Genomic DNA, 24,010 nt, shown 5'->3' on the forward strand with positions numbered 1-24,010 from the left:
CTCACTCTAGACGTATACCATGGCATTAATAAGCTAATACCCTCAGCCTCCCACAGCAAGGTCACCCTGGAAAGTTACATTTTAAGTAATCAAGTACTGGAGAGTGCCATTTATGAAATAAACAATTCAGACCTAGATTGCGATGCACCAGTTGTTTTAGGCCCAATAACATCAATAGCCTCTGTATATACATTTCCACTTAGAAATATAATCTTGAAATTTAGAGTGGGCCCGAACCCATGCAACACAGATTGGAAGATAAAATCTGCTATGATGAATGAACAAGGCTTTTGCACATGTGGATTACCACTGAAATGCAACGGGCCACAGATTCTGTTAGACTGCTTGTAGTTCTTAGAAGATCGGAAAATATTTTTGAAACCCCTTTTTATTGTCTATGAAATCTTTAGTAGGGATCAAGCGCTTAGTTTGCTGGTAAATATGAGATTTTTAAATGTGACATGTGCAATGGGAAGATTTTTAATTGCTATACAGGAGTCATTAAAGGAATTGGTTATATAATTTAAAAGGGGCGGGGCAGAAATGTGATGTCACCAATATTTGGGGATTCCCTGGGCCCTTGTTATTTAGGGTGGATGTACAAATGTATACCTAATGTACAGGTGACTCCTTCCCCTTGCCAAATGATGAACTTGATACTCCCTATGGTTTGGTCGAGTTCCTTTTGTCGATTTTATCAGGATTTTATTGTGTTTTATACTGTTTTTACGGTTACAGGGTCTGTACAAATCAGATTTTAATTGTATGTATTGCAGCATTTTCTTTTTATGGCTATACATGCCAAATAAAAATATAATGAACAACAACATATACATTTCCAGCATTAGTATTTGATTCTTACGCCAGAGAGACAATGTAACTTCTTTAGCCGCTAATAGTAGATGGAAGATAGTTTTACCTTAACTTGAATGTAGGGGGTATATTCGAAGCACCAGGCATCCCAGGATGATTGTCCCTGTGCATTTTTCCACCATAATCCCACCCCCAAAATTTCCCTCAATCGCATCTATCCAACCAGGCCTTTCCAGAGGATGCAGAAGCAAGACTGTATGGTGGAGACCTCTGTGACTCCCACAAATGCAAGCATTAATGTATTTCGGTGCTGTAGGTGTTTCCTGTTGTCAACCTCTTTTCACTGCTAACTCTCCTTTCCCACTCACCATATGCACTCCTTCGCTTCTGGTTTATTCAGTATATGGTAGACTATGCTCTCATAAAAAAAGCCTCAGTAGTATTACGCTTCCCAAATCACACAGACACCAGTGCCCAGGAGTACGCACCTGTTCCATTGGTAGAGCGCGAACAGCAGCAACACAGCCAGGTGCAGGGTGAGCAGTGCCAAGTGGAAGTGGCGGCTCAGGAAGATGTCCTCGGGGAGGAAGCGCCAATTTACAGTCCACTTAAAGAGGAACTGACGACCCAGGTCGAAAGACTGAACCAGGTAACCGGAGGGGTTCTCCAAGAGGAATGGCAGACCAAGCACCAACTGTGGGGGTATAATGCACTAGTCAACCAGGCCTATGCCAGGGGGCAACATTTCTGCAAACCAAGCCAGAACTCAATGACATACTATATGCCATGAATGAATCAAATTCCAGAGACATCAGAAGTGGCATACACCCTTTGACCCTCAATGACACTGCATCGTTTTTCCTTTCCCTCAATCTTCGCCCCTCAACTCCGTGACTCAGGCTGGGGATGGCATGGTGTATTCACACCAGAAAGTAAAAAAGACTTAAAACTCTAGTTACTTTCTGCTCCTGGAGCTGAATTCATGACACTGGATATCAACTGTACCAAGGGCAGTGGCTTGGAATGTCAAACAAGTAGCCAATGGTAGCACCTGCGGGCTTTGGCTACTACGAATCTATGGCCATGTGCCGCTCTACTTAAAGGAAACAAATACCAAGGTGTTGGCTGGAATGCCTGAATGAATCTCACCCACAATAGATGTGCAAGTCAGGATTCCAGGGCATCCTTTTCTGCCCACCTTGCCACTAAAGACAGAGGCCTACCTTATGCAAATCTGTCCTGGCCATGCTCCTCATGCAAACAATCCATCCTGAAATGGCAGGCAATACCCACCCCCCCTCCAGAAGGGAACACAAGCAACTGCAGACCGGTTTCAGCCCATATGTGCCTCACCAGCAGGGTGCAGCTTGAGTCTAATGGCACAGTGTGCACGGGGTCTGGTCCTACTCGTCAAACCTCTGGCATAAACTACAATAAACAAGGTTATGGACGGAATGCTTGAACATATTTCAGCCACTGACGAATGCTCAGGGCCGCATTACAGCCGATGGTTTTTGCCCACAACGCTACTCTAGATGCCCGCCTTTTGTAAATCAGTACTGAGCCTGCTCCGGATGGACACAGTTCACCCCGAACTATCAGACAAGGCCCCCTCCAGAAGGAAAGACAAGCAACCCCATTCCATTTTCATCCTAGCGATAATCCCAGCATTCCATCCATCACTTTGTTCTTGTTGCAGTAGATGCCCCAGGTGCGGCGGCTATGCCCAGGCGTGGGTCTTTCGTTCCCTGTGCCACAGGACTCAAGCTAATTTTCACTTACAAGACCTGCATAGTTTGAAAACTGATTTGGGATTGCGTGTGTTCAAGTCTGGAGGGCACTTCGCCTGGCAATGCGGGCTGGACTGTTTCGATTGGAGCAAGATCAAGACTTTCATACGACTGCTCTCCGTACAGTGTGGCATAGTGAGTGAAAAAAGATGGACTGAGATGCAGCCTTAGCGACCGCCAGTGACTGCAAGTAATTCCAGCACTTTATCCATCACTTTGTTCTGGTAGCCTCTCTGCTCTAGGTTTCTTCATTCACAGATCCTTCTCTTATGCCAGTACTTGGGCTTAGATGCACAAACCTCCATCAATGACCCTTAATTCTATGCTACACGGCACTGCCCTCTGCAATTCTAGCATGGACTCTTACAGGAAGGCCTCGGTAATCTCCTAAACTGCAGCTTCCATTTCTAATTCACTGCTTGGACCTACACGGAGCTAGTCCATGCACCTCAAACCAGACATCATGGGCACATCCATAGCTCCCTCAATGAATGAATGAATGTACAATTTTTAAAGCGCTAACTTAGCCCAAGGGCATCAAGGCGCTGAATGCAGAGCAATATGCAGGCGAACGAGGTCACATTCAAACCAACCTCTCAGGAAACAGCCAGGTCTTTAAAGTCTTTCGGAAGAGTGAATGCGAACATTGGATCAATGGATCTTAGTCATGACATGTAGTATGTATGCCAAATAAATAAGCCTGGGCACCAAAATAAAAGTGGCCCCCAATAGCCAACCATATAGCTAAAAAAGTGCCCCACGTTTGCAAATGAGGCCAGTTTTGAATTGGCTAAAATGCGCTGTATGGGTATTTGGTGAGGTATGGGAGACTGCATGGATTTGTGCTTGCTGCAGACAATGTTTGTGGTAATATCAGGAAAATCAACAGCATACCCCCAACTGGCTATAAAAAAAGTCCCACGAACTGCTATAAAAACGGCCCACACGCTGATCTGTACGACTAGCCCATTGGTCACTGCCTGTTTGCCCTATAGGACAGCCGGACCCTGATCTCTCCTATTTTAATACGGATGTGACATGCACAGTTCCATTACCAATATATGAGCATATCTTTTCTAACCTGCAGCAACCCTTGAAATGTTAACATTGCTCAGCCAACAAACCAGAGCTTTGCCATCCATTGCTAATAATGAACTGAGATGGGATGAAACACAGCAAGGAAGATGTGCATGAACCCTATAAGCAGTTCTGGGAAGACTTACATAGGGCCTTACCAATGCACCACAAATTTGGCCTGCACAACTAACTGAAGATGCAGTTCTGTGGTGTGCGGGGCAGGGGTGTGGAATGTATTAAAATATCTACTTGTCCATGGGGCAGGTTGCTTCATGAATCTACTTGTCCTGTAACAAAATCCACTTGTCCCTCTGGTGCCATGTAGTGCCAGCAACACGTTATGGCACCAATCTCATTATGTTGGAGCTCCTATATAGCCTCTCTGATTATGCAGGGCTCATACTATAGTAGTGTTTGAATACTAGCAATCCCTATATGTTGCCACGTTTCCGCAGATATACATAATGGGACTGAAGGTAGTGGCAAGCAATAGATCCAGGGTTAGAATGCTCTTTTAAGTCTGTGCAAACCTACTAACTTGCATGTTTTAGGGTTTTCAACAATTCTTCTCTAATATTTTTCCAGACTGAGAAATGTTGGAAATTTACTCCTGACAATGGCAGAGGTAAACCTTCTTCCAGAATTGGGATGAAGGTGGTTGGAGGGAAAATGAACTTGCAAACACTCAGGTTTTCGCATTAGCAAATCTATACATGCATATTTGCTCATGCTAAAATGCAGTTCACAAATATTTTCTTGGAGTACAATTTCTTACCCTACTTCTGTAAATTCTTGTGAATTCACGAAAAGACATATAGCTGCACTTAATGCAAGGGTGCACTTTTGAGACTTTCTTTAATAATTGGGCCCCTAATTTGGTCTGGCGTTAACCAGGACCGTTTGTGCTTATTAAAATTCTCTCTCTCTGTATCGGCTGGCTTCACTGAGGTGACAGCATTCTGTCTTTTACAAGGAGCATATCGGCACGCAGTAGTTTTGTTCAGTGCCAATACTAATGTGGCAGTGTGTGCTTTTGAGAACAAAAACTATTTTTTGCTTTTGCCAATGTTTGTTATAATGGTGAGGGCCTGGAAGCTCTCACATCAATAAAATTTTACAAAAACCATGCCAAAACAAGTCACGCATTGCCAAAACTAAAAGGCGACCACCAATTTCAGACCTACTGGCACTGCCAATGCTGGTTTAATTTTATGTTTCCCATACTCTTATTGAAACAGTTTACACTGATTTTGCAATATGAATATTTTTGCGAAATACTGGCATGCATCAACACATTTTGCTAAATGATTCTGTTAAGAAAGGGTACCTGAAATTTTACAGTAGTTTAGCTAAATGTTTTTTCCCTACTTTTATTTGTTTAGGAACATTTTATATTGAAAGCAAAGAATCATTAATGTTGCTTTCAAGCTTCAGCTAATATCCGCATCTAATCAGAGCATTCTGGGAGCATTATGCATAGCCTCATATTGCTAAACTTTGAAACTGTGTGTAGACATTTTTATACTAGAACCACTGTCAGTAGTGCAGTCAGAACTTAAATTTATTTAGAGCTCTCACCCTAATAATAAAAGGCTTTCAATTAAGGAACCATAAATACAAGTTTGAACAACATTAATATATGCACACACACATTACCTTTACTGCAGGCAGTGCCCTTCCCTGACCCTTAATGTAGTACTGCAAACTGGCAGCCAAAGGGTTTGTGCTGCAAGGGGTTGGGCCTACTTGTCCCAAGGACAAAATACACTTTAAAACTTGTTGCCCTTGACCCCAAACAATATGTCTTGGGCGTCGGGCTATAGGAATTCCACATCCCTGGCGGGGTGTCCCCCACACCCTGTATTGGGATATATGACGCTACAACGCGTTCTATGACACTGCAGTATGTTACATTGCGGTCCTGACAAAGCAAGTCGTTACATCGACTTGCGCTGGAGGGTGCTGGACTTAGAGACAGTGTGAATTACTATTCCAACTCCAGTCTACGTACAGTATGGAAGGTGTTGGAATAGTAATTTACACTATTCCTTAGTCTAGAGAGCCCTCCAGTGCAAGTCGATATAACAACTTGCGTAGTCAAAACTGCGGTGTAACATACCGCATTGTAATTGATGCGTGGTAAAGGATGTTTCGCCTGTATTGCAGCATTGCCTGATACACCAGTAAATAAAGACAGCTCTGTAATTGCACCTCACCCATGGCCTGCACTCACATTCTGGTACCATTACTCCCAAGTGGTGCATTTCACTTCAAACCTATGTAGCCATCTCAGATTTAAATGCAAGCTATGCCCTGCCTGACTTACCTGCAGGATTGCACAGATAGACAGCTTTGGGATGGTCCGCACGAGCCCAAAGCGGGTGAGCAGAAGGAAGAGAAGGCCCGGGGCGAACAGCAGAATGTTCATCTTCACCGACACTGCCAGGCTGCGTGAGAACGTAAAAGGAAAGTTTACACGTTAACATGTGGGTCGAACCACCATCACACAAATGCGACAGGACAGCATGAAGCAACACAACATGGATTGGGAAGCATGCGATCCTGCAGAACGAAGACACAAGAGTGATTAAGAGCAGCGGATGGGAGAATTGGGATCATGGTCAGCAAAGAGGGGTCAAATCTTAGGCATGTTTGCTTAAATGTATGGATCTTCTCAGGTGCCCCTAGGGGAGAGGTTGTAGATGACCGCGGTCTTCATGAGTGCAGACTGAAATTAAGGGCGGTTCAAGGATGAAGCATGCCACAACAAGTGGGTGAGCCTTCCCCGTTCAATTTGACTACCCCTTTTAGGTTGGTTAGGCCCTAACAGGAAGCACAAATAGGGCTACCTCGCTGTCACTAATGGTCTACTGTGCACCTTAATCAGGCATTACAATTCATCTTTTTGTGGTATTTGGGGATTTTCCGGAGGGTGTGCGATGGGGTACCTCCACCTCTTCCTTTCGGATGACTGAAAATCAGAGTCGCCTGGCACCTGTTTGTTGTATCTGACCACTTGTCTGTTCGCTGGAGGGCGAGTGCAGGGCTTAACCCAAGTGCTCTTAAGGGTGTCAGTCAGGGTTGCTTTAAATGGAAGTAAAGCCTCAGAGGAGGCTGGCACAGGGTGAAAAACCCAAGGTTAGAAGATTTTTCTTGACTTCAACAGAAGGCAGCTGTAGACCTAGGACCTCAGACACAAGTCTCATCACTACGGCAAATGAAGCAGTCTCCTCTGTTGGAGGTACAAGGGGCAAATCTACGACCGAGTATTCCAGACCATCTTGGGAACGCCAGACTCACACATGGAGTGGAACCTAGTATGGGAAACTTCTTCCCGGTTCCCACACAGAGCATAGTATATGTTCACGACATCGATTTTCACAAGCCCATTAAAGAGACCAGTCTCTGCTTTTTGTCATCGTCTGCATCATTCTCTGTGAATGGCATTTTCAAGTAGCATCCCTACAAATGACCAGAAGAATCAAAGAGGCGCGTCTCGATGCTAGATATCAAAATCAATCACGAGCGAAGGAAATGTAAACGCTCGTGTAGGAGGAGGGAGGGATGGGAGGTTGTCAATCATTCGCTCACGCTCATCCCCTGCCACTCAAAAGCTCACCTGAAGAAAAGGCAGCCCAGGGACCAGCGGTCCTCCAGGAAGAGGTTAATGGCGAAGAAAAGGATGACCATGGCCACTGGGTCGTTGAAGAGACGCAGCATGAAGATGGAGTGGATGCGGTAGGAAGCGCAGCACATAAAGAAGAAGACATATGGGGGCACCTGTTGGAAAACAGAGGCAGTGAGAGGATGTTTGAAGCAGCAACAGGGGAATATGGGCTGAAGAGAAGAAATGAAAGAATGCGAGAAGCAGCAGAAATCAACAAGAGTCAACAGGAGGTAAAGAGAGTCAATGAGATTAAAACAGCCAAGAGAAGATAATTAATGGTCAAAGAAGAAATTAATGTGAACAAGCTAGAACGGCTGATGAAGAGACACCGACCGTCACAAACAAGCAACAAAATGTGCTGAAGGAAACAAAAGGCAAAAGTAAAGAACAGGCAAGGAGTAGGAGCAAAAGGAAAAAGAAGTGAAGAAGAGGAAACAGAAGGCAACAGAGTGGCAACAAAAGAATACTATTTTCATGAAGAGTAAATGGAAGGTAACAGGAGGCAATATGGAACCAAAGAAAGCCAATCTAAGCGATTAACAGGATGATTCAAGTGTTGCAAACCCAAACTTAAAAATGACCTGCAACATCAACACCAACAAACACCAAATCATTGAGCAGCTATTTTAAATAACCTCTGAATAGGAGGTCTGTGTAACTTGGAAAGCTCAGGTATTGTTCAAGCATGACATTTTATTTTGGGTTACTTCTCTAAAAGGTAGCAAAACCTGAAGGATGTATTATATCTTATTAACAGTTGAGTTGCAGGGACATTCTTTGTGCAGCAAAATGTGAGGGCTGTAACTGGGTGTCCAATGAGCCCCGACCAGTGGAAGGTCCAGCCGCAAACCTTGATGCCAACAGAAAGACTGAGGCAAACGTAGAAGCGACATCTAATCTCCCGCCAGGAAGGCGGTCCACCATCTGCACCAGGCAGGTTGGGCCTGTGATTAAAGCTGATCCACACACTGACACAGCAGCATCAATATGTGCATAGAGAAGTGTCTTGTCTTAGGTATACTTGTTTCCCTTCCAAGCCTTCAGTGCAGTAAAACTTCAGAACTTTCTGTGGTCTAACGGATTGCCTGTCTGAGGCTTAATACTCCTGTAAAACTACCCCGTAATCAGAGAAAAGACTGTCCCTGTGTTTGTGTTGGAAGAAGACCCCGTGGCTTCCCAGAGTAGTCTTCTCTCTAGAGCATCTGCCACTTCACATTACACAGGTCTAGTTGAAAAGTGAAGGTAAATAAAAAATAATAATTCCTATTTGTAAAGCGCGAACATATCACCCTTAAACGTTTCAAGGTGCTGGGGGCAGTCGGAAAGATTGAGTGAGCTATTGCCCAGAGTCACGTAATGCGGAGATGCCACCATGCCAGGGATCGAACCGTGAGCCCCACGCTCTGGGGCCAGCCAATCTGCCCGCTGCGCCACACCTCTCCCTAACAGGGACAGCAACAAACTTAAATCCATGTGTGGCTGCTATTACGATGGCTCATGTTTTAACCTCCCCAGTATGAGCAGGTAGATGAGCCATTCCCATTAAATGAAGTAGGTAAATCAAGTTATTTCATATATAAAAACAAGTCAACTAGCAGCCTGGACTGCATTAGCAACAAGCATTAGCTAGTCATTGCCGGAATGGTGACAGACCTATATGATAATCAAAATACTTATAGTAACTCAAATAAATCGTAAATCATACGTTCTTATATAGCGCCTTTCACCGTGGCTTTTCCCTGCGAGATAACCCCTAATAGGCATCCCCAAGGTGAAAGCCAGGCATCCCATCGCGGTGGGGCCGTAGTGGAGATTAAGCAAGCTATTGCCCAGAGTTGCAGAGTGTGAGCCCATGATTCGAGTAGGCACTGAGGCGAGAATTATCGAGTCCATGGACATTTTGAGCTCAAGACCCTGCCGCGTCGGGGATTGAACCCTGGTCCCGGGTTTGACCTCTGCATCAGGGTATGCCTCCTCTAACCGGTAAGCAACACTTCTCCACTTGTATCCGCCAAATGGTTGATATGGTTGGCTCAGATTACTTCACACTGGGCTAACATTCTTTACTGTTCTTGGATAAACTCCATGTTTTCATTTTCCAATGATCATCATTTACTCCTATTTCCCCATACCTATGGTACAAATTGAAATTTCTCTGCATTCATAAAAATACCAGAGGCATACTAGAAACAACTTGCTACAAAGGCAAGTAATAAGTTATGATAATGAGAACAGGAGTTAATATAAGAAATTAACAGCAAAATAGCACACACAAGACTCAGAGGTAAATAGACTAGAGGCCTCACAATTGGCAATGAGGATAACGCTTGGAAACATTATTCTATGACAGAATACAGAAAATCTTGCAAGAAATTACAGATTCATCAGAAGGGATAGCAAGGAATCGGAAGCTACGAGAAATGACAAAGAAGAAAAATAACGAGAAACCATAAGACATAAGCAGAAGAACAGGAGACAGCGAGGCGAGAACGAGAGAAAACACAAGTCAACAAGAATAAACACAAGACAACCAGGAAATGACAGGGAATAGAAAAGTGAACAGAGGGAACGAAGGTACCAAAACTGTGAAAATGTAATGGTCGCAAAAATAAAGGTGATCAGCTCTTGTGTTGTCGCGGGGATTCAGCTCCTACACAGTACTGTGCACAGAGACTCAGGACCTCAGTGTATTGCGGTGTACCAAAAAACTCACCTTAGTGCCTAGAAACCCTAACCAGCTACAATCAGTGTCATATTAGCTCTTCGTCCTATAGCAAAGGAACCAATGATTAGACAACCCAGAACATGCGAAAATTTGACTGCAGCCCCTGCCTCACTTTCCACCTTCTACCCGTTAATGATCCACAACCCTTCTCGTCTTCCATCACTCTTCGTCTCTTCACTGGCCACCCCCTGAAGAAGCACTTTCCAACTTCTGAGAAGCCAAGCAGCCTTCGCCTCCTCTCACCTTCTTGGTCTTACAATAGATTCTGAAGACAAGCAACAGAGTGACGAGGTAGAGCACGGCAAACAGATACTGCGCCAAGCGGATATTGCTGCCGCGGTCTGTGAGGTAGTAGAAGGCAGTGAAGATGTAGACGAATCCGGCAGGATACCTGTAAGGACAAAATAAGGCAGAGATCAATAGGCAAACCCTTTTGTTAAAGGGGAAAACACAACTCATCAGATGCAGGGCCTTCAAAGGTTCAAAGAAGACAACAGGGAACAAGTAATGAAGGTTTAGCCAATGAAGAGCCTACAAAAGGCACAGAAAGAAGGGAAGACAGTAACAAAGGAATTAAAGGGTGTCACTGATTTACAGGGAGAAGAGGGAGGTCAAAGGTGATCACAGGGCGATAGACTAACAGTGGGGTACAGGAGTCAGACTGACGTAGGGGGCACAAGCGTGATTAAGAAATTGAGTGGATGGATTTGTTGTTACAGGGGGCAATTGGCAAGCAAAGGAAGCTCAGCAGGGATCAAACAGAAGAGTGGGGCAACCAAGACAGAGTGAGGGTGGTTAGTGCACAAGGTATATGGAAAACAAGGGGCATGATCAGTCTGGTGGAAGGCCAAACCTGTCAAAAGAGGTTTGTGCTGCAGTTCAGTTGTGATGCGGCCTAACCCTTCAGGGTGGATGTCCCTTTTGGAGATACAGCCAAGATTGATTTGATCATGGTTGGCATCTCTCTATAGTCATCCGCAAATTTGGTATGGTCTTTTGCAAACAGACAGCTAAAAGCTACAGTTCGTTGAGTCCTAAAAAGTATTTAATGGAGGGAGTTGAGGCATAGAACGTTCCACTGGAAGTCACTGTCAGGGTAATTGTGAACTTCCTACAATATATCCACCTAGAACCACACCCAAGGCCTGATGTTACTTTCATGGCTTTCACATAGAACCTGGAACCTTTGTCTTCCCTTTCCCATTTTCAAAAATATTCAGGCAAGCGATCCCATGAGCTCTCGGGGTATTCTCAATAACTACAAACCTATCACCGTAGGAGTGCTGGTGCAAGTACTCACACAAGAGGCCCAGTGTCCCCCTTCAGCTGGGTGTAGTCGGTGGTGCCATTCAGGACGCCCTCCACCTCATCCATGTACGCCTTCCAGTCGATCTCTGTATCTGTAAGGTGAAGAAGAGGTTGGTTACAAAAACAGCCCAGTTTTGTGACCTCAGAGTAAGTGGACATACCACAAAGGCAAGGCACAAAAGTACTTATTCTGTGTGGGAGAGGAACTTGCACTTCTGCGGTCTACTATGCATCGGGTGAGTATGAAGAAAGCTTGCATTGGTGCTAATTGTGCTGCACCTATTTCTGTTTATGTCAAGGAAGCTTGCATGGATGTACTGCACTGAGTGAGAGTGGCACTCGCATTGCTACCGAAACCTCTCCTATACACCTCTTGTATATGTGAGGAAAATTGTGCAGAAGCTGATGTATAGATGTGAAGGGTATACCCTACTCCTGTGTAAAATGTGAACACAAATGCTACTCTGCAACACTGGTTTCTGTTGAAATGAAGCTTACTTGACGCCAGCTACAATGCACCTGTTCTGAAGGAAGCTTGCGTTACTCCTACCTTCCCTTTACCATTTGAACAAACATACGCCGAAGCTCACAGTGCCAATGTTTACACATTCTTCAGCTAGGTTCAATTTGTTGAAAAGCTACAGAGAGTTTGCAGAGAACAAATGGACCTCAGGACTCACATAGCTAATGTGAGCAGCAACCCAGAAAAGATACCGAAAGTACGCAGCTCCTTATTACGAGACAAGGGAAACTAGGGGAACCGGTTTTGCGTGGTCACGAGATGTAGGAGGACGGGGATTCCTGGCAGAAGTGGGTAGGTCAGAGAGCAAACTACATAGCGAAATTCCTTGTGTGATACTTGCCGGGTATTGATGAAGTAAAATACCCGACTGAGGTTGGTCATGTTCTATCAGGGACTACACATAGTATGTGTTAGACTGGTTTAAAGAGGAAGATTACATCATATAACCACCCATGTGGAGATAGAATTGATTTTATAAGGTCCAGACGAATCGCCACCAGATTGACTGACTACTGGGCGAGAAAGATGTTGACCACACAAGAGCGCCCGACCCGAGACATAACCTCAGACATGCGCCTTTGTTTCTTTTAATCAGGTTGGGAGACCTATTGAATAAAATTGTTTTCGTTGGTACTTCCAAACCCGTTTAAACTTCCTTCAGGTTACACGCCTCCACTCATTCATCTACACTGGTTAGGCCCCTCACCCCCACGGCATCAAACGGCAATTTGGAATAAAAGATCTCCGCCAAAGAGCCCCTCATAGGGAGCCCGTCCGGTATTGCAGCGCCGACCTGACGAGGAGCAGCCCTATGATGAAACATGACTCACATCCGGTATGTGAGGGCTCAAAATTCCAAGAGGAGGAATCCCCGTCCTCCTACATCTCATAACCACGCAAAAACAGTTCCCCTAGTTTTCCCTAGTCTCGTAATTAGGAGCAGCATACTTTCTGTATCTTTACTACGTTTGGGCACATATTCTGGACCTGTTGAAAAAGCCCAGAGCCGATGCTTTGTGATTAACAGCAACACAGTCACAGGAGATGGCTCGGCACATGGGCAAGATAGGTTCCAAAGAAGAGATGGGACCGTACAGTCATATAGTTTTAGTGGAAGTTTGAAAGTCTGGATTGTGGTAGTAGGGGTAAGACAGGAACACACAGAAACGTTGTATATAGTCCAGTAGAGCTTTATTAAAATAAAGCTAAAAAGGAAAAAGCATAAGGGAGCCCACGGCTGAAACACCGGCACGAACAAGTGACAAGCAGCAACTAAAGTGGGAAGGGTGGAACATAACACAACACAATGCAAAGAGAGTTCTAGATACAGAATACTGAGTATTAAAGGAACAGAGATAAACATAGTAAATAACTTACTTCATACCCCCCACCCCCATGAACAAAAAACTAGTACAAAACAGTCTTGAAATGTGATCGGTAACTTACAAACCCGCTGCTTACGTGCAGCTCCACTCTCAGGTGAAGAATGGGAATGGGAATGGAAGACAGCACTTGAACGGCATGAAGATGAAGCCAGTGTAGTTCGGACTAAATTATCAGCATGATCAGTTTGGAAATTGGTGATGTCAAAACGAGGACCAAAAGTGAAATCAGAATCATCTTCATCAAACCTGCGAGCATAAACTTTGTTAAAGATCTGAACCTGGGTGTCTGTAATTTTGACAGCATTGTTCTTGTTCTACCAACCTCTGTTTTCTACCCCTGAGAGCACTGAAAAGTGTAACATTAGTGGTGGAACGAGGTGCTGTCAGATAAGCCCACACTTTACTTTGCAAGAAATCACCCACATCGAAGTTGGATGCATTGTCAGTCTGAACTCTTATGAACCGGTTGGCTCTCTCGACAAGTCCATTTGAGGAGGGACTGTATAAGGCAACTTGATAACGTTTTACCTCAGAATTCTCCAGAAAGCTGGTAACCTGATGAGAGAGAGAAATGGTTGACCATTATCCGTGACAACACAATTAGGAGTGCCCTCAATTCTTAAGAGGCTTTGAATAAATGAAACAACAATGGAGGAATAGGCAGCTTGAACAAAAGAATAATAAATCCACTTGGAATGGTAATCAATAGCAACTATACAATATATTTTGTCTGAAGGTAACAAAGCGAAAGTCCAAGGCAATTTTATCCCAAGGGAGATCAGGAAATGGCACTGGGAACAAAGTGTTTTTGTTGGTTTTCCAGTGTTTGTCAGAGACAACACAACTTGGACAATTATCCACAAAAAGAACTACTTGTTTGTTTAAGCCTGGCCACCAGTAGATAACTTTTTGCAGGTGGCAGAAATGCCCAAATGACCTACGTGAGCAATGTTGATAATTCTCTCTCTCAGTGAAGCAGGAGGAACAAAAAGACCATTCTTGACACAAACTCCGTTTTCAAAGGACAATTCCTCACCGAGTTGTGCAAAACATTTTAAATCATTACAAGCTTTTATTAGCATTCCATTTACTCTTGATAAATACATCTACTTTCTTAAGAGTCTCATCCGGCGCCCTGGCAGATGCCTAATCATCCTGTGGAATCAGAATATTGTTTTCCCATGCGTAGTTTGGCTTCAATAAAAACGTTACAAACAGTATCTTCAGACGCAGGTGCAGGAAAACGTGGAAGATTGTCAAAAACTCTGCAGCCAGCTACCCCCGAATGATTTATTAACAAAGCCAATTTCCTTGAGGGAGAGTAACCATCTGAGTCAATTGCAGTAAGATCATTTTCAAAATCCTTCAGCCATTCTGCCCATTTCAAATCAGGTTTGCCTGGTTTCTGCAGGAAAGGTGCAGGCTGAAGGACACCTTGAGCAGTTGCCATAACAAGGTATGGCAAAAGGAACACGAAGAGGAATTAAATGTACTCCAGAAATTGTAAAATAAATGGTGTATGAATAACCAAAGCGTAAGGTGTCACACAAAGGGTTAAATGTATTGCAGAAATTGCAAAACAAATGGTGTGTGAATCACTGAAGAGTAAGGTGTCACACAAACAGCATGTGAACTCACTCACTTGTGTGGCAGGCGATGATGCTTGGGTGTGCAAGACATCGAGTACTTCGCAGCACACAGCAGCAAATGAAATCGCCACAGATGAGGATGGTGTGCGAATCACCGACTGCAGCGTCGCACAAGGGAAATCGTTGGAGTAGAGTCGGAAGAAATCGGGGTAGAGTCAGAAGAAATCGGAATACAATCGACTTCACGACTTACCCAAAATGGCAGCTGTGCATGTGAAGTCAACACACCTCCCGCAATGTACAGTAGGACTTCCTCCGTATTGCAGTGAAGTGGGAAGACCAGAAGAATGGAGGGGAAGCCAGAACTTCTAGGCTCCAGGGATCCAACATGACGAAGGAAGAAGCGAGCAGCGCCGCAAATGTTGATTTGAAAGAGGTCGCGCGGGGTAAGCTAGTAATATGTAGCACGAAAAAAAAAAATGTTGACCCACCTTTCAGAATGGCTTTAACAATGTCCTGGCCAGGGGGGTAGAAGTAAACGCATGAACGCGAACTGGTGGGCTCAAGCAGAAAAATTGGTTGACGCAGGAAATAGATGAAATTGACCCCACTCCTGGTACCAAATTGTGGTATTAGGGGTAAGACAGGAACACACAGACACGTTGTATATAGTCCAGTAGAGCTTAATTAAAATAAAGCTAAAAAGGTAAAAGCATAAGGGAGACCACGGCAGAAACACCAGCAATAACAAGTGACAAGCAGCAACTTCCGTCAGAAGGGTGGAACATAACACAACACAATGCAAAGAGTTCTAGATACAGAATACGGAGTATTAAAGGAACAGAGATAAACATAGTACCTTACTACATGGACGCCCCCAAAGGCACAGCCTTCAGCGGGCTAAGCTACAATGAACCTAGCAGCGGAGAAAATCAAAGCGCCACTAGGCTGTGGATACAGTATATGTTGAGTTGTATGAAAGCCATTGACTGCAATATAACCAGAACTGGAATTTACTTATGCTACGTATCACTAGACCAAAGACAACTGTGAAATATGCACGTCCAAAGCCGCAGAATGAACTTGTACAGCAAAAGCATAGCTGCGGTGCCCAAAAGTGAGCAACCTGTGCTTTATGGGCACCACAGTGTGCATCAGGCACTATTTACATGGATGATGAAGAATAGGTCGGTAGCTTAAGCCAGGTAAATACTTTAATTGCTAGAACTGTTCCTATTGGAGCAGGACCAAGACTGATTTGCATATGTCTGAATCAAATCTTAGTAATTAATTAGCAGTGGCTGAGATTAATTCAAGCAATCCACCCAACACTTTGTTTGCCTCTGTTCAATGCCCCAAGTCTAACGGGTATGGCCACATTCGACTCCAATGCTCACTGTGCGATAAGTCCTAATCAGCACCCTACTGACAAGGGCTATATAGGCCGAAACATGTCTGCGGTCGCTTGTGTTCCCATTCACAGAGAGGGTCCTGGCCTGGCAGTCCTAGCTGGATCACTCTTATACATCACTGGCAGTGGTAAACACGGTCTCCTCATCCGTCTTGATGTCCCTGCAGCAGTGTACTGGGGCAAACAAGCCCTATTATCCCAGCAGCTTTCATGAGTTGTTCAAGACCCATTTATCACCCTATGCTCATGCATGGGCTTCATTCAAAAGGTGCATGGCCAAGGCCGGAGTGACTGTAGTGGGCAATAGGCATTTCCTGGTGGGTGCGGCCAGTCTTGGGGCCGCAGGTTGGTTTTGGGACAGGGGGCCGCTTTTGCAGCAATGCTGAAATATTGGCCCCAGTCACAGGAGCGGTGCTTTTTGCTAGCCGCTGTGCTTCTTGCTAGCCTAGCTAGTGAACAACTGGGCTTCTGGAGTTAGGCGTCACATGACTCCAGGTTGGAGAAGACACAGTACAAAGGATAAAACCAGAGGGCAAGTGAGCTAGTCGAGATAAAAGGTTCCGAAGGTGAAGACACACATGGGGACATTGGAGTGTAAAGAGAAATACACCGACCACAAGGTTTTTCCAGACTCCACAAGGCAAAGGAGGCTCGATCGAGGGAATGAGAAGCAATAGAATGTTTCAAGAATGACTTAGGACAAGGTCACTCAGCTATGTACAGCTCTCTCTTCGCTGGAGGGGTGCGAGGCAACCCGGTGGTCAGACTGCAAAAAGACTGAAAGGGACTAGCCTATAGGGAGAGACCATATAGCTGACTTTCTGCCACATACTGACCAAGTGAGGAAAAGTGATGCTTAAAAAGGGGAGCACTGGGGCATGGCCCATATCAGACTAAAAGACTGAAAAATTGATATTGGAACACCTGAGCAGACACTGCAAGGCTCAGAAACATTGATACCCGAACCGTGGGAGTGGAGAACTAAAGTAGGATGATCCCGTGCATGCAACGCTATCATCAACACTACATCACAATAAAAGTGATATGTACCTATTAGCAGCAGGTGCAGCCATGGAACTAACAGCCTCGAGCAAATGACTTGTAGACGTGGGGGCTGAACCATCACTAGCACAAATACTAGAGGCGACAGAAGGCTCAAGAGAAGCAGCGGGGAATAAAATCAATACTTTACTGATGGAGGTGAATCTACTCAGGAGACAGAAGTGATGGTGGGCTAGCTCAAGAAAGAGGGCCCGGAACAACAAGACTGAGAACACTCTCCTGGCTCACCCTTGTGCTGGAAGATAGGGAAGACGATGCAGAGCAGAGATCAAGGACACACAATCTCAGGTTCCTGGGCTTTCCAGAAAGGGTAGAAGGTCTTGCAACAGAGAAATCTGAGAGAAATGGAGCCTAGAAATTCTTAATCAGGAGGACCCATTCTCCTACATGGAGAGCGCACAGAGTGCTGACAAGGCCACCTAGCCTGAGGCAATACTGTGCACCATAATAGCACGGATGTTCAACTACCAGGACAGAGACCTCAGCCTGCAGTATGCAAGGCAACTAAAGGAACCCCGGGTTTGAGGACCAAACAATCAGAATGTTTTCAAATTATACATCAAAATTATAAACACTCAAGAAGTCATTTCAAGCAGTAAATCAAACACAGATGAACTACAAGCTGACAAACGCTACTATACCAGCCTCCTATGAATACCAAACAGCAGCAACTCCTAGTTCTTCCCAGCCCTGGAGGAGGTGTGGCAATGGCTGAATCTGAATGGGCTACATGATGAGAAAGGATGGGGCAGGGAGATTGTGGGGGTAGAGCTGGAGACCCAGGGGTAGCTCATTAGACCCAGAATCTTAATGGAAGAAGATGTGACACTCAGAAGAAAAGAAACACTTAAAGGGGACGAAGAGGATGATCCAATGCGAGAGGATGAAGTGGAATAGAAAAAGGGAAGGGAATGGCTGAGAACCACGGGTAACATTTTAAGACACATATGACTAGCTGACACCCAGGTGTGAACTCTAGTCACTCCCATGTCCTGCGTTGTGAGACTATCAGCTTCAGAGACACACCTGCTGTGGCAGGTTGCTTTTGAAGAGGAAACGGAGAAGAAGATACTTCAAAAGAAGCAGCATCCTAACATAAAACTTCAAAGACTTAGACCCTGAACCACATTTGGTGTCTGAAAATGCACTGTAAGGAGGGGCGCTTGACACCCCAAAAACTATCATCTGCCAAGCAGCCAGAGAGGCTGTGTGAGGACTGGAAGCTCTGTAAAACCTAAGGCCTGTTACCAGGACTGGGGGGCAAAGCCTGCTAGTCTCCCTGCTTGGTGAGGGGACATCACCCAGGTAATTCAAGACCTTCTGTCCAAGAGTATCAGCACCTGCCTGCTTGCCAAGAACAGTGTGCATGGTGAGAGAGAGGAGAGCATTGGAAGGAGCAAGGACCAGTGGGGGAGCCCGGTTGAGTGGACTCCCTGGACAGGGAGTGAGGAAAAGGCTGCTACACCTACTAAACTGTTTCCCTTGTGCAAGATTGAGTCTGCAACCCCTGAAAGCCAGGAGAGGGTAGCCATGGAGAAAACCATGGAAAAGAAGGTGGTGCTGTAATGACTGAAGTTTTGCAAGGTAACGTTGCTGCAACCCGGTATGCCATGAAGGGCCACTGGGGTAAAGACTGCTGTGAGGTAGTACCTAAGCCTTGTACGGCAACCCTGAATGACAGGAGTGGCTGCGGGGAATACGTGTGCTGTGTTGATTGGGACAGAGCCTGCACACTGCGAGCGGTGGTAACCTGTAGATCAGCAGGAGCAACGAGGGCTGTAACTGGTCCAACTCTGTTGAGCAAGTGAGGACTAGGTGGGAGCATCATCACCCATGTCCTGGATTGAGGACAAGAGCATCAGAATCACTCACCCATCCGGAGTGCAGAGACATTTACACCGAAGGAGGAGTGCAGGAAACCTCCAATTGCTGCCCGAACACAATGGAGAGAGAGCCTGATGGGTACAGCCGCTGAGTCCAGATGCAGCCGACCCACCTGATCGGGAACCGAGCAGCTGCGATCGCCTGCAACGAAGTGCACTCCAGGACTCAGAACACTTTGGACCTACCGCCCTGGGTGACGTCATCACTGAGCGCGCTGCGGAGCTAGGACACTTGTGACTTGAATATAAGAGTCAGAGTGGACTTTTGAGACATGGACTGCTAGTAGGGCATTCCTTGCATGTTGCTAACCGTGACTAGGGAATAACCATTATAGTTAACATGAAGAGGGAGTGGGACAAGGAATTACCAGTAAAACATTAACACCCTTGATGCTTATGACGAGCTCAGCTCGTCATGAGGCACAGTGGAGCTGTGCTCATGACGAGCTGAGCTCGTTCTAACGTCCGCGGACGGCCAACGTGGGGCTAATTTCCCGCCTGTGCGAGCGTTCAATGGGAGTGGGCGGAGTCGTGAAGAGCTCAGCTCGTCATGAGCACAGCTCCACTGTGCTGCATGACAAACTGGGCTCGTCACGGGGAATTAGCCCCGCGTATAAGGGGTTAAAGCCTTGACCTCAAAGGGAATTGTGTTACTGTATGCGAATGTCGTATTTTTCCTTTGTGTGGTTAGCGGTAGAAATAAAATACTTTTCACAAAAATTAGTATTTGGATGGACATGGATTTATTGCTGCTTCTGTGCGCATTTGGAGTTGTGAACCCGTGTTCACTAATCTGTATCCACACCTCACAGACCCAGGTAGCCTACCTGCACTCGCGTCATATAACTCAGACACTGCACTCGCATGTCACCACTGCCTACACTACATGCCACGGAGAGCCTACAGTCCCCCAAAGCTTTCACTGCATCTACACGTCGCCAATATACAATTGTGAGTGGGCTGCAGCCTTCTCTGCACTCAACAGTAACCTACAGCCTGCACTCACAAGTTACTTACATCCTGCAGCACTCAGAAGTCACACACAGCCTTCACTGCAATCAAAAACAACTTACAGCACACAAGTCAAACATCACTCACTGCCCTCACTCCAGTCACCCACAGACCTTCACTGCACTCAGAAGCAACTCTGAATCCACAAGTTAACTTCCTTACTCACAACAGCACTACCATCAACCACACTCATGAGTAACCTTCAGCCAAGTTTCAGAGTTTGAGGCACTCAACAAATACCGGCAGATAGCACTCAGTGCCTGCACTCTCAGCCTACACTCGCAAGTCACCCACGCGCTATTCAAATGCAATCTACTGCCAGCACTCACAAGTTACTTACACCCAGCAGCACTCAGAAGTCACTTCCAGCAGTACTCACATCTCACACAGCCTTCACTGTACTCAAAAGCAACCTACAGCCAGCACTCACAAGCAACCTACACCACCAGATCTCAGAAGTCCCCCCAACAGTACTCACATCATTCAGAACCTTCACTGTACTCAAAAGCAACTTACTGCCTGCACTCTCAAGTTAACCATACCTTGCAGCACTCAGTGCTTGCACTCACCTCACCATTCACAGTGCGCACAAAAGTAATCTACAACCAGCACTCACAAGTTACTTACTCCCAGCAGCACTCACAAGTCACTTCCAGCAGTACTACCATCACCCACAGCCTTCACTGCACGCACAAGCAACCTACAGCCAGCACTCATAAGTTACCTACACCCACCAGATCTCATAAGTCACCCTCAACAGTACTCACAAGCAACTTACTGCGTGCACTCTCAAGTTCTCCATACCTTGCAGCATTCCGTGCTTGCACTCTCCTCACCCTTCACAGTGCGTACAAAAGTAACCTACGGCCTGCACTCAAACGTTTCCTGCATCACTCAGAAGTCATCTACAGCTGCACTCACATCACCCACAGCCTTCACTGCAATCAAAAACAACTTCCAGCACTCAAGTCAAATACATTACTCACTCCCCGCACTCCCACAGCCTTCACTGCACTCAGAAGCGACCCTGAATTCACAAGTTACCTGCACCCTGCATCACTCACAAAAGCACTACCATCCACCACACTCATGAGTAACCTTCAGTCTGCACTCACAAGTTACCTACACCCACCATCACTCAGAAGTCACCTCCAGCAGGACTTATCACCCACAGCCTTTACTGTACTCCAAAGCAACGTACAGCCTGCACTCACAAAACATATATACCCTGCATTTCTCAGAAGTCGCCCACAGAAGTACTAGGTGCTTGCACTCACCTTACCCTTCACAGTGCGTACTACAGCCTACATACACTGCCAAGTTTCCTGCACCCTGCATCACTCAGACGTCATCCACAACAGCACTCAAGTCCCGTGCTGTTTCCACTGCACTCAAAAGTAACCTACAGCCAGCACTCAGAAGTCACCTCCAGCAGTACATACATGATCACCCATAGAATTCACTGCACTCAATAGTAACCTGCTGCCTGCACTGAAAAGTAATCTGCTGCCTGCATTCACAAGTAACCTGCTGCCTGCAAACACAAGTAACATGCTGCCTGAAAACACAAGTAACCTGCTGCCTGCACTCACAAGTAACCTGCTGCCTGCAATCACAAGTAACCTGCTGCCTGCACTCACAAGTAACATGCTGCCTGCAAACACAAGTAACATGCTGCCTGCACTCAAAAGTAACATGCAGCCTACATTCCAAAGTAACCTGCTGCCTGCACTCCAAAGTAACCTGCTGCCTGCACTCACAAGTAACCTGCTGCCTGCACTCACAAGTAACCTGCTGCCTGCACTCACAAGTAACCTGCTGCCTGCACTCACAAGTAACCTGCTGCCTGCACTCACAAGTAACCTGCTGCCTGCACTCAAAAGTAACCTGCTGCCTGCACTCAAAAGTCGCCTCTGTGCCTCTGCTCACAAGACATGGGTGCATGCTCAGCTTTACACCCACCCCACCCCGGTACTCACAGGCCACTCTCTGGATGACCCAGTAGCTGACGCCCGCCTCGGCCAGGCTCAGCAGGGCGGCCACCAGCGGGGTGTAGCGGGGATCGAAGAGCAGCCCGGCCCGGTCCTGCCAGGCCCGGCGCAGGGCGTCCCGCAGCGGGGCCAGGCGGGCCGCGGAGGGGCCCTGCCCGGCTCCTCTCCTCCTGCCCGCTGGAGCCATCTTACTCTGCCCTGCTGCCTGCAGGCTCAGCTGTCCGACCCGTCAGCGCTGCCCGGCGGTGCTGCGCGCACAGGCTTCCGGGCGGAAACACGGCCCGGGAAGAGGGTTCCGCTCACCTGTCGGCTCCACCCCATGAAAGGAGGAGCCGTCAGTGTGCATTTGTGGGGGTCGGTCGTCCGGGCGGAAACATGGCAGGGGGAGAAGGGTTCCGCCCACCTGTCCGCTCCACCCCGATGAAAGGAGGAGCCGTCAGTGTCCATGTGTGGGGTCGGTGCGGAGCGCACAGGCGTCCGGGCGGAAACAGGGCCCGGGAGAAGGGTTCCGCTCAACTGTCTGCTCCACCCCGATGAAAGGTGGAGCCGTCAGTGTTTTTATTTATTTATTTAATGCGATTTTATATAGCGCGAACATTACCCGAAGGTGTTAAAGGCGCTTTACATATGAACCAATTGCGATACATAAGGATTTAGGATGTCATGAGTTACATAAAAGATACAAACAGAAAAAATTGCAAATGTACAAGTTGTAAAGTCACTCAAGGAAGAGATACAAATGGATAAACTCGAAGAGTCCGGGCGGAAACAGAGCAGGGGGAGGAGGGTTCCGCCCACCTGTCCGCCCCACCCAGATGAAAGGAGGAGCCATCAGTGTCCGTGTGTGGGGGGTCGGGGAGTCGCTCACAGGCGTCCGGGCGGAAACACGGCCCGGGAAGAGGGTTCCACCCACCTGTCCGCTCTACCCCATGAAAGGAGGAGCCGTCAGTGTGCAAGTGTGGGGCTCGGTGCGGCACGCACAAGTGTCCAGGTGGAAACATAGCAGGGGGAGAAGGGTTCCACCCACCTGTCCGCTCCACCCCGATGAAAGGAGGAACTGTCAGTGTCCATGTGTGGGGGTCGGTGCGGAGCACACAGGCGTCCGGGCGGAAACAGGGCCCGGGAGAAGGGTTCCGCCCACCTGTCTGCTCCACCCCGATAAAAGGTGGAGCCGTCAGTGTTTTTATTTATTTATTTAATGCGATTTTATACAGCGCAAACATTACCCGAAGGTGTTAAAGGCGCTTTACATATGAACCAATTGCGATACATAAGGATTTAGGATGTCATGAGTTACATAAAAGATTCAAACAGAAAAAAATTGCAAATGTACAAGTTGTAAAGTCACTCAAGGAAGAGATACAAACGGATAAACTCTAAGAGTCCGGGCGGAAACAGGGCAGGGGGAGGAGGGTTCCGCCCACCTGTCCCCTCCACTCCGATGAAAGGAGGAGCCGTCAGTGCCCATGCAGTGCTTTAAATGGAAAAAATAAGTGCAGGTACTCACCAAAAGGAGCAGTGGGCGGAGTTTAGGGCGGGGCTAAGGGGGAACAAGAGGCGGGGTTAGCTTTTTGACCGTGCCAAGGTTGTATGCACGGAATCTGCATGCATTGTTTGACTGTGGGATGTATCTGTCCATTAGTTATCTCACAAATAACTATATATATGGCACTTACTAATAAGTGTTTATTACTATCCAAATAAACTTTTCTTTTTTTTAGCAACTTTAAAATAAGAAAGTATTGAGGAAAAAACAGCAAGTTCTAAATACATGC

The 24,010-nt window shown here is 46.4% G+C and overlaps 1 protein-coding gene across 1 annotated transcript in view; it reads right to left on the reverse strand.

Moving 5' to 3' along the window:
• The window catches only part of ALG3 (ALG3 alpha-1,3- mannosyltransferase), a 34,688-nt gene extending 12,156 nt beyond the window's left edge, over positions 1-22,532 (reverse strand). Inside the window, exons 1-6 of the mRNA XM_086949476.1 lie at positions 22,224-22,532; positions 11,373-11,472; positions 10,316-10,463; positions 7,300-7,460; positions 6,007-6,127; positions 1,302-1,507 (exon numbers count right to left, since the gene is read on the reverse strand). Coding sequence (XP_086805602.1) covers positions 1,302-1,507; positions 6,007-6,127; positions 7,300-7,460; positions 10,316-10,463; positions 11,373-11,472; positions 22,224-22,422 — 935 coding nt within the window. The 5' untranslated portion in view covers positions 22,423-22,532. The remainder of the gene's footprint in view (positions 1-1,301; positions 1,508-6,006; positions 6,128-7,299; positions 7,461-10,315; positions 10,464-11,372; positions 11,473-22,223) is intronic.
• Between the last annotated feature and the right edge of the window lie 1,478 nt (positions 22,533-24,010).

Source organism: Lissotriton vulgaris, unplaced genomic scaffold (genome assembly GCF_964263255.1).
Source record: "Lissotriton vulgaris unplaced genomic scaffold, aLisVul1.2 SCAFFOLD_1206, whole genome shotgun sequence".
Taxonomy (NCBI): domain Eukaryota; kingdom Metazoa; phylum Chordata; class Amphibia; order Caudata; family Salamandridae; genus Lissotriton; species Lissotriton vulgaris.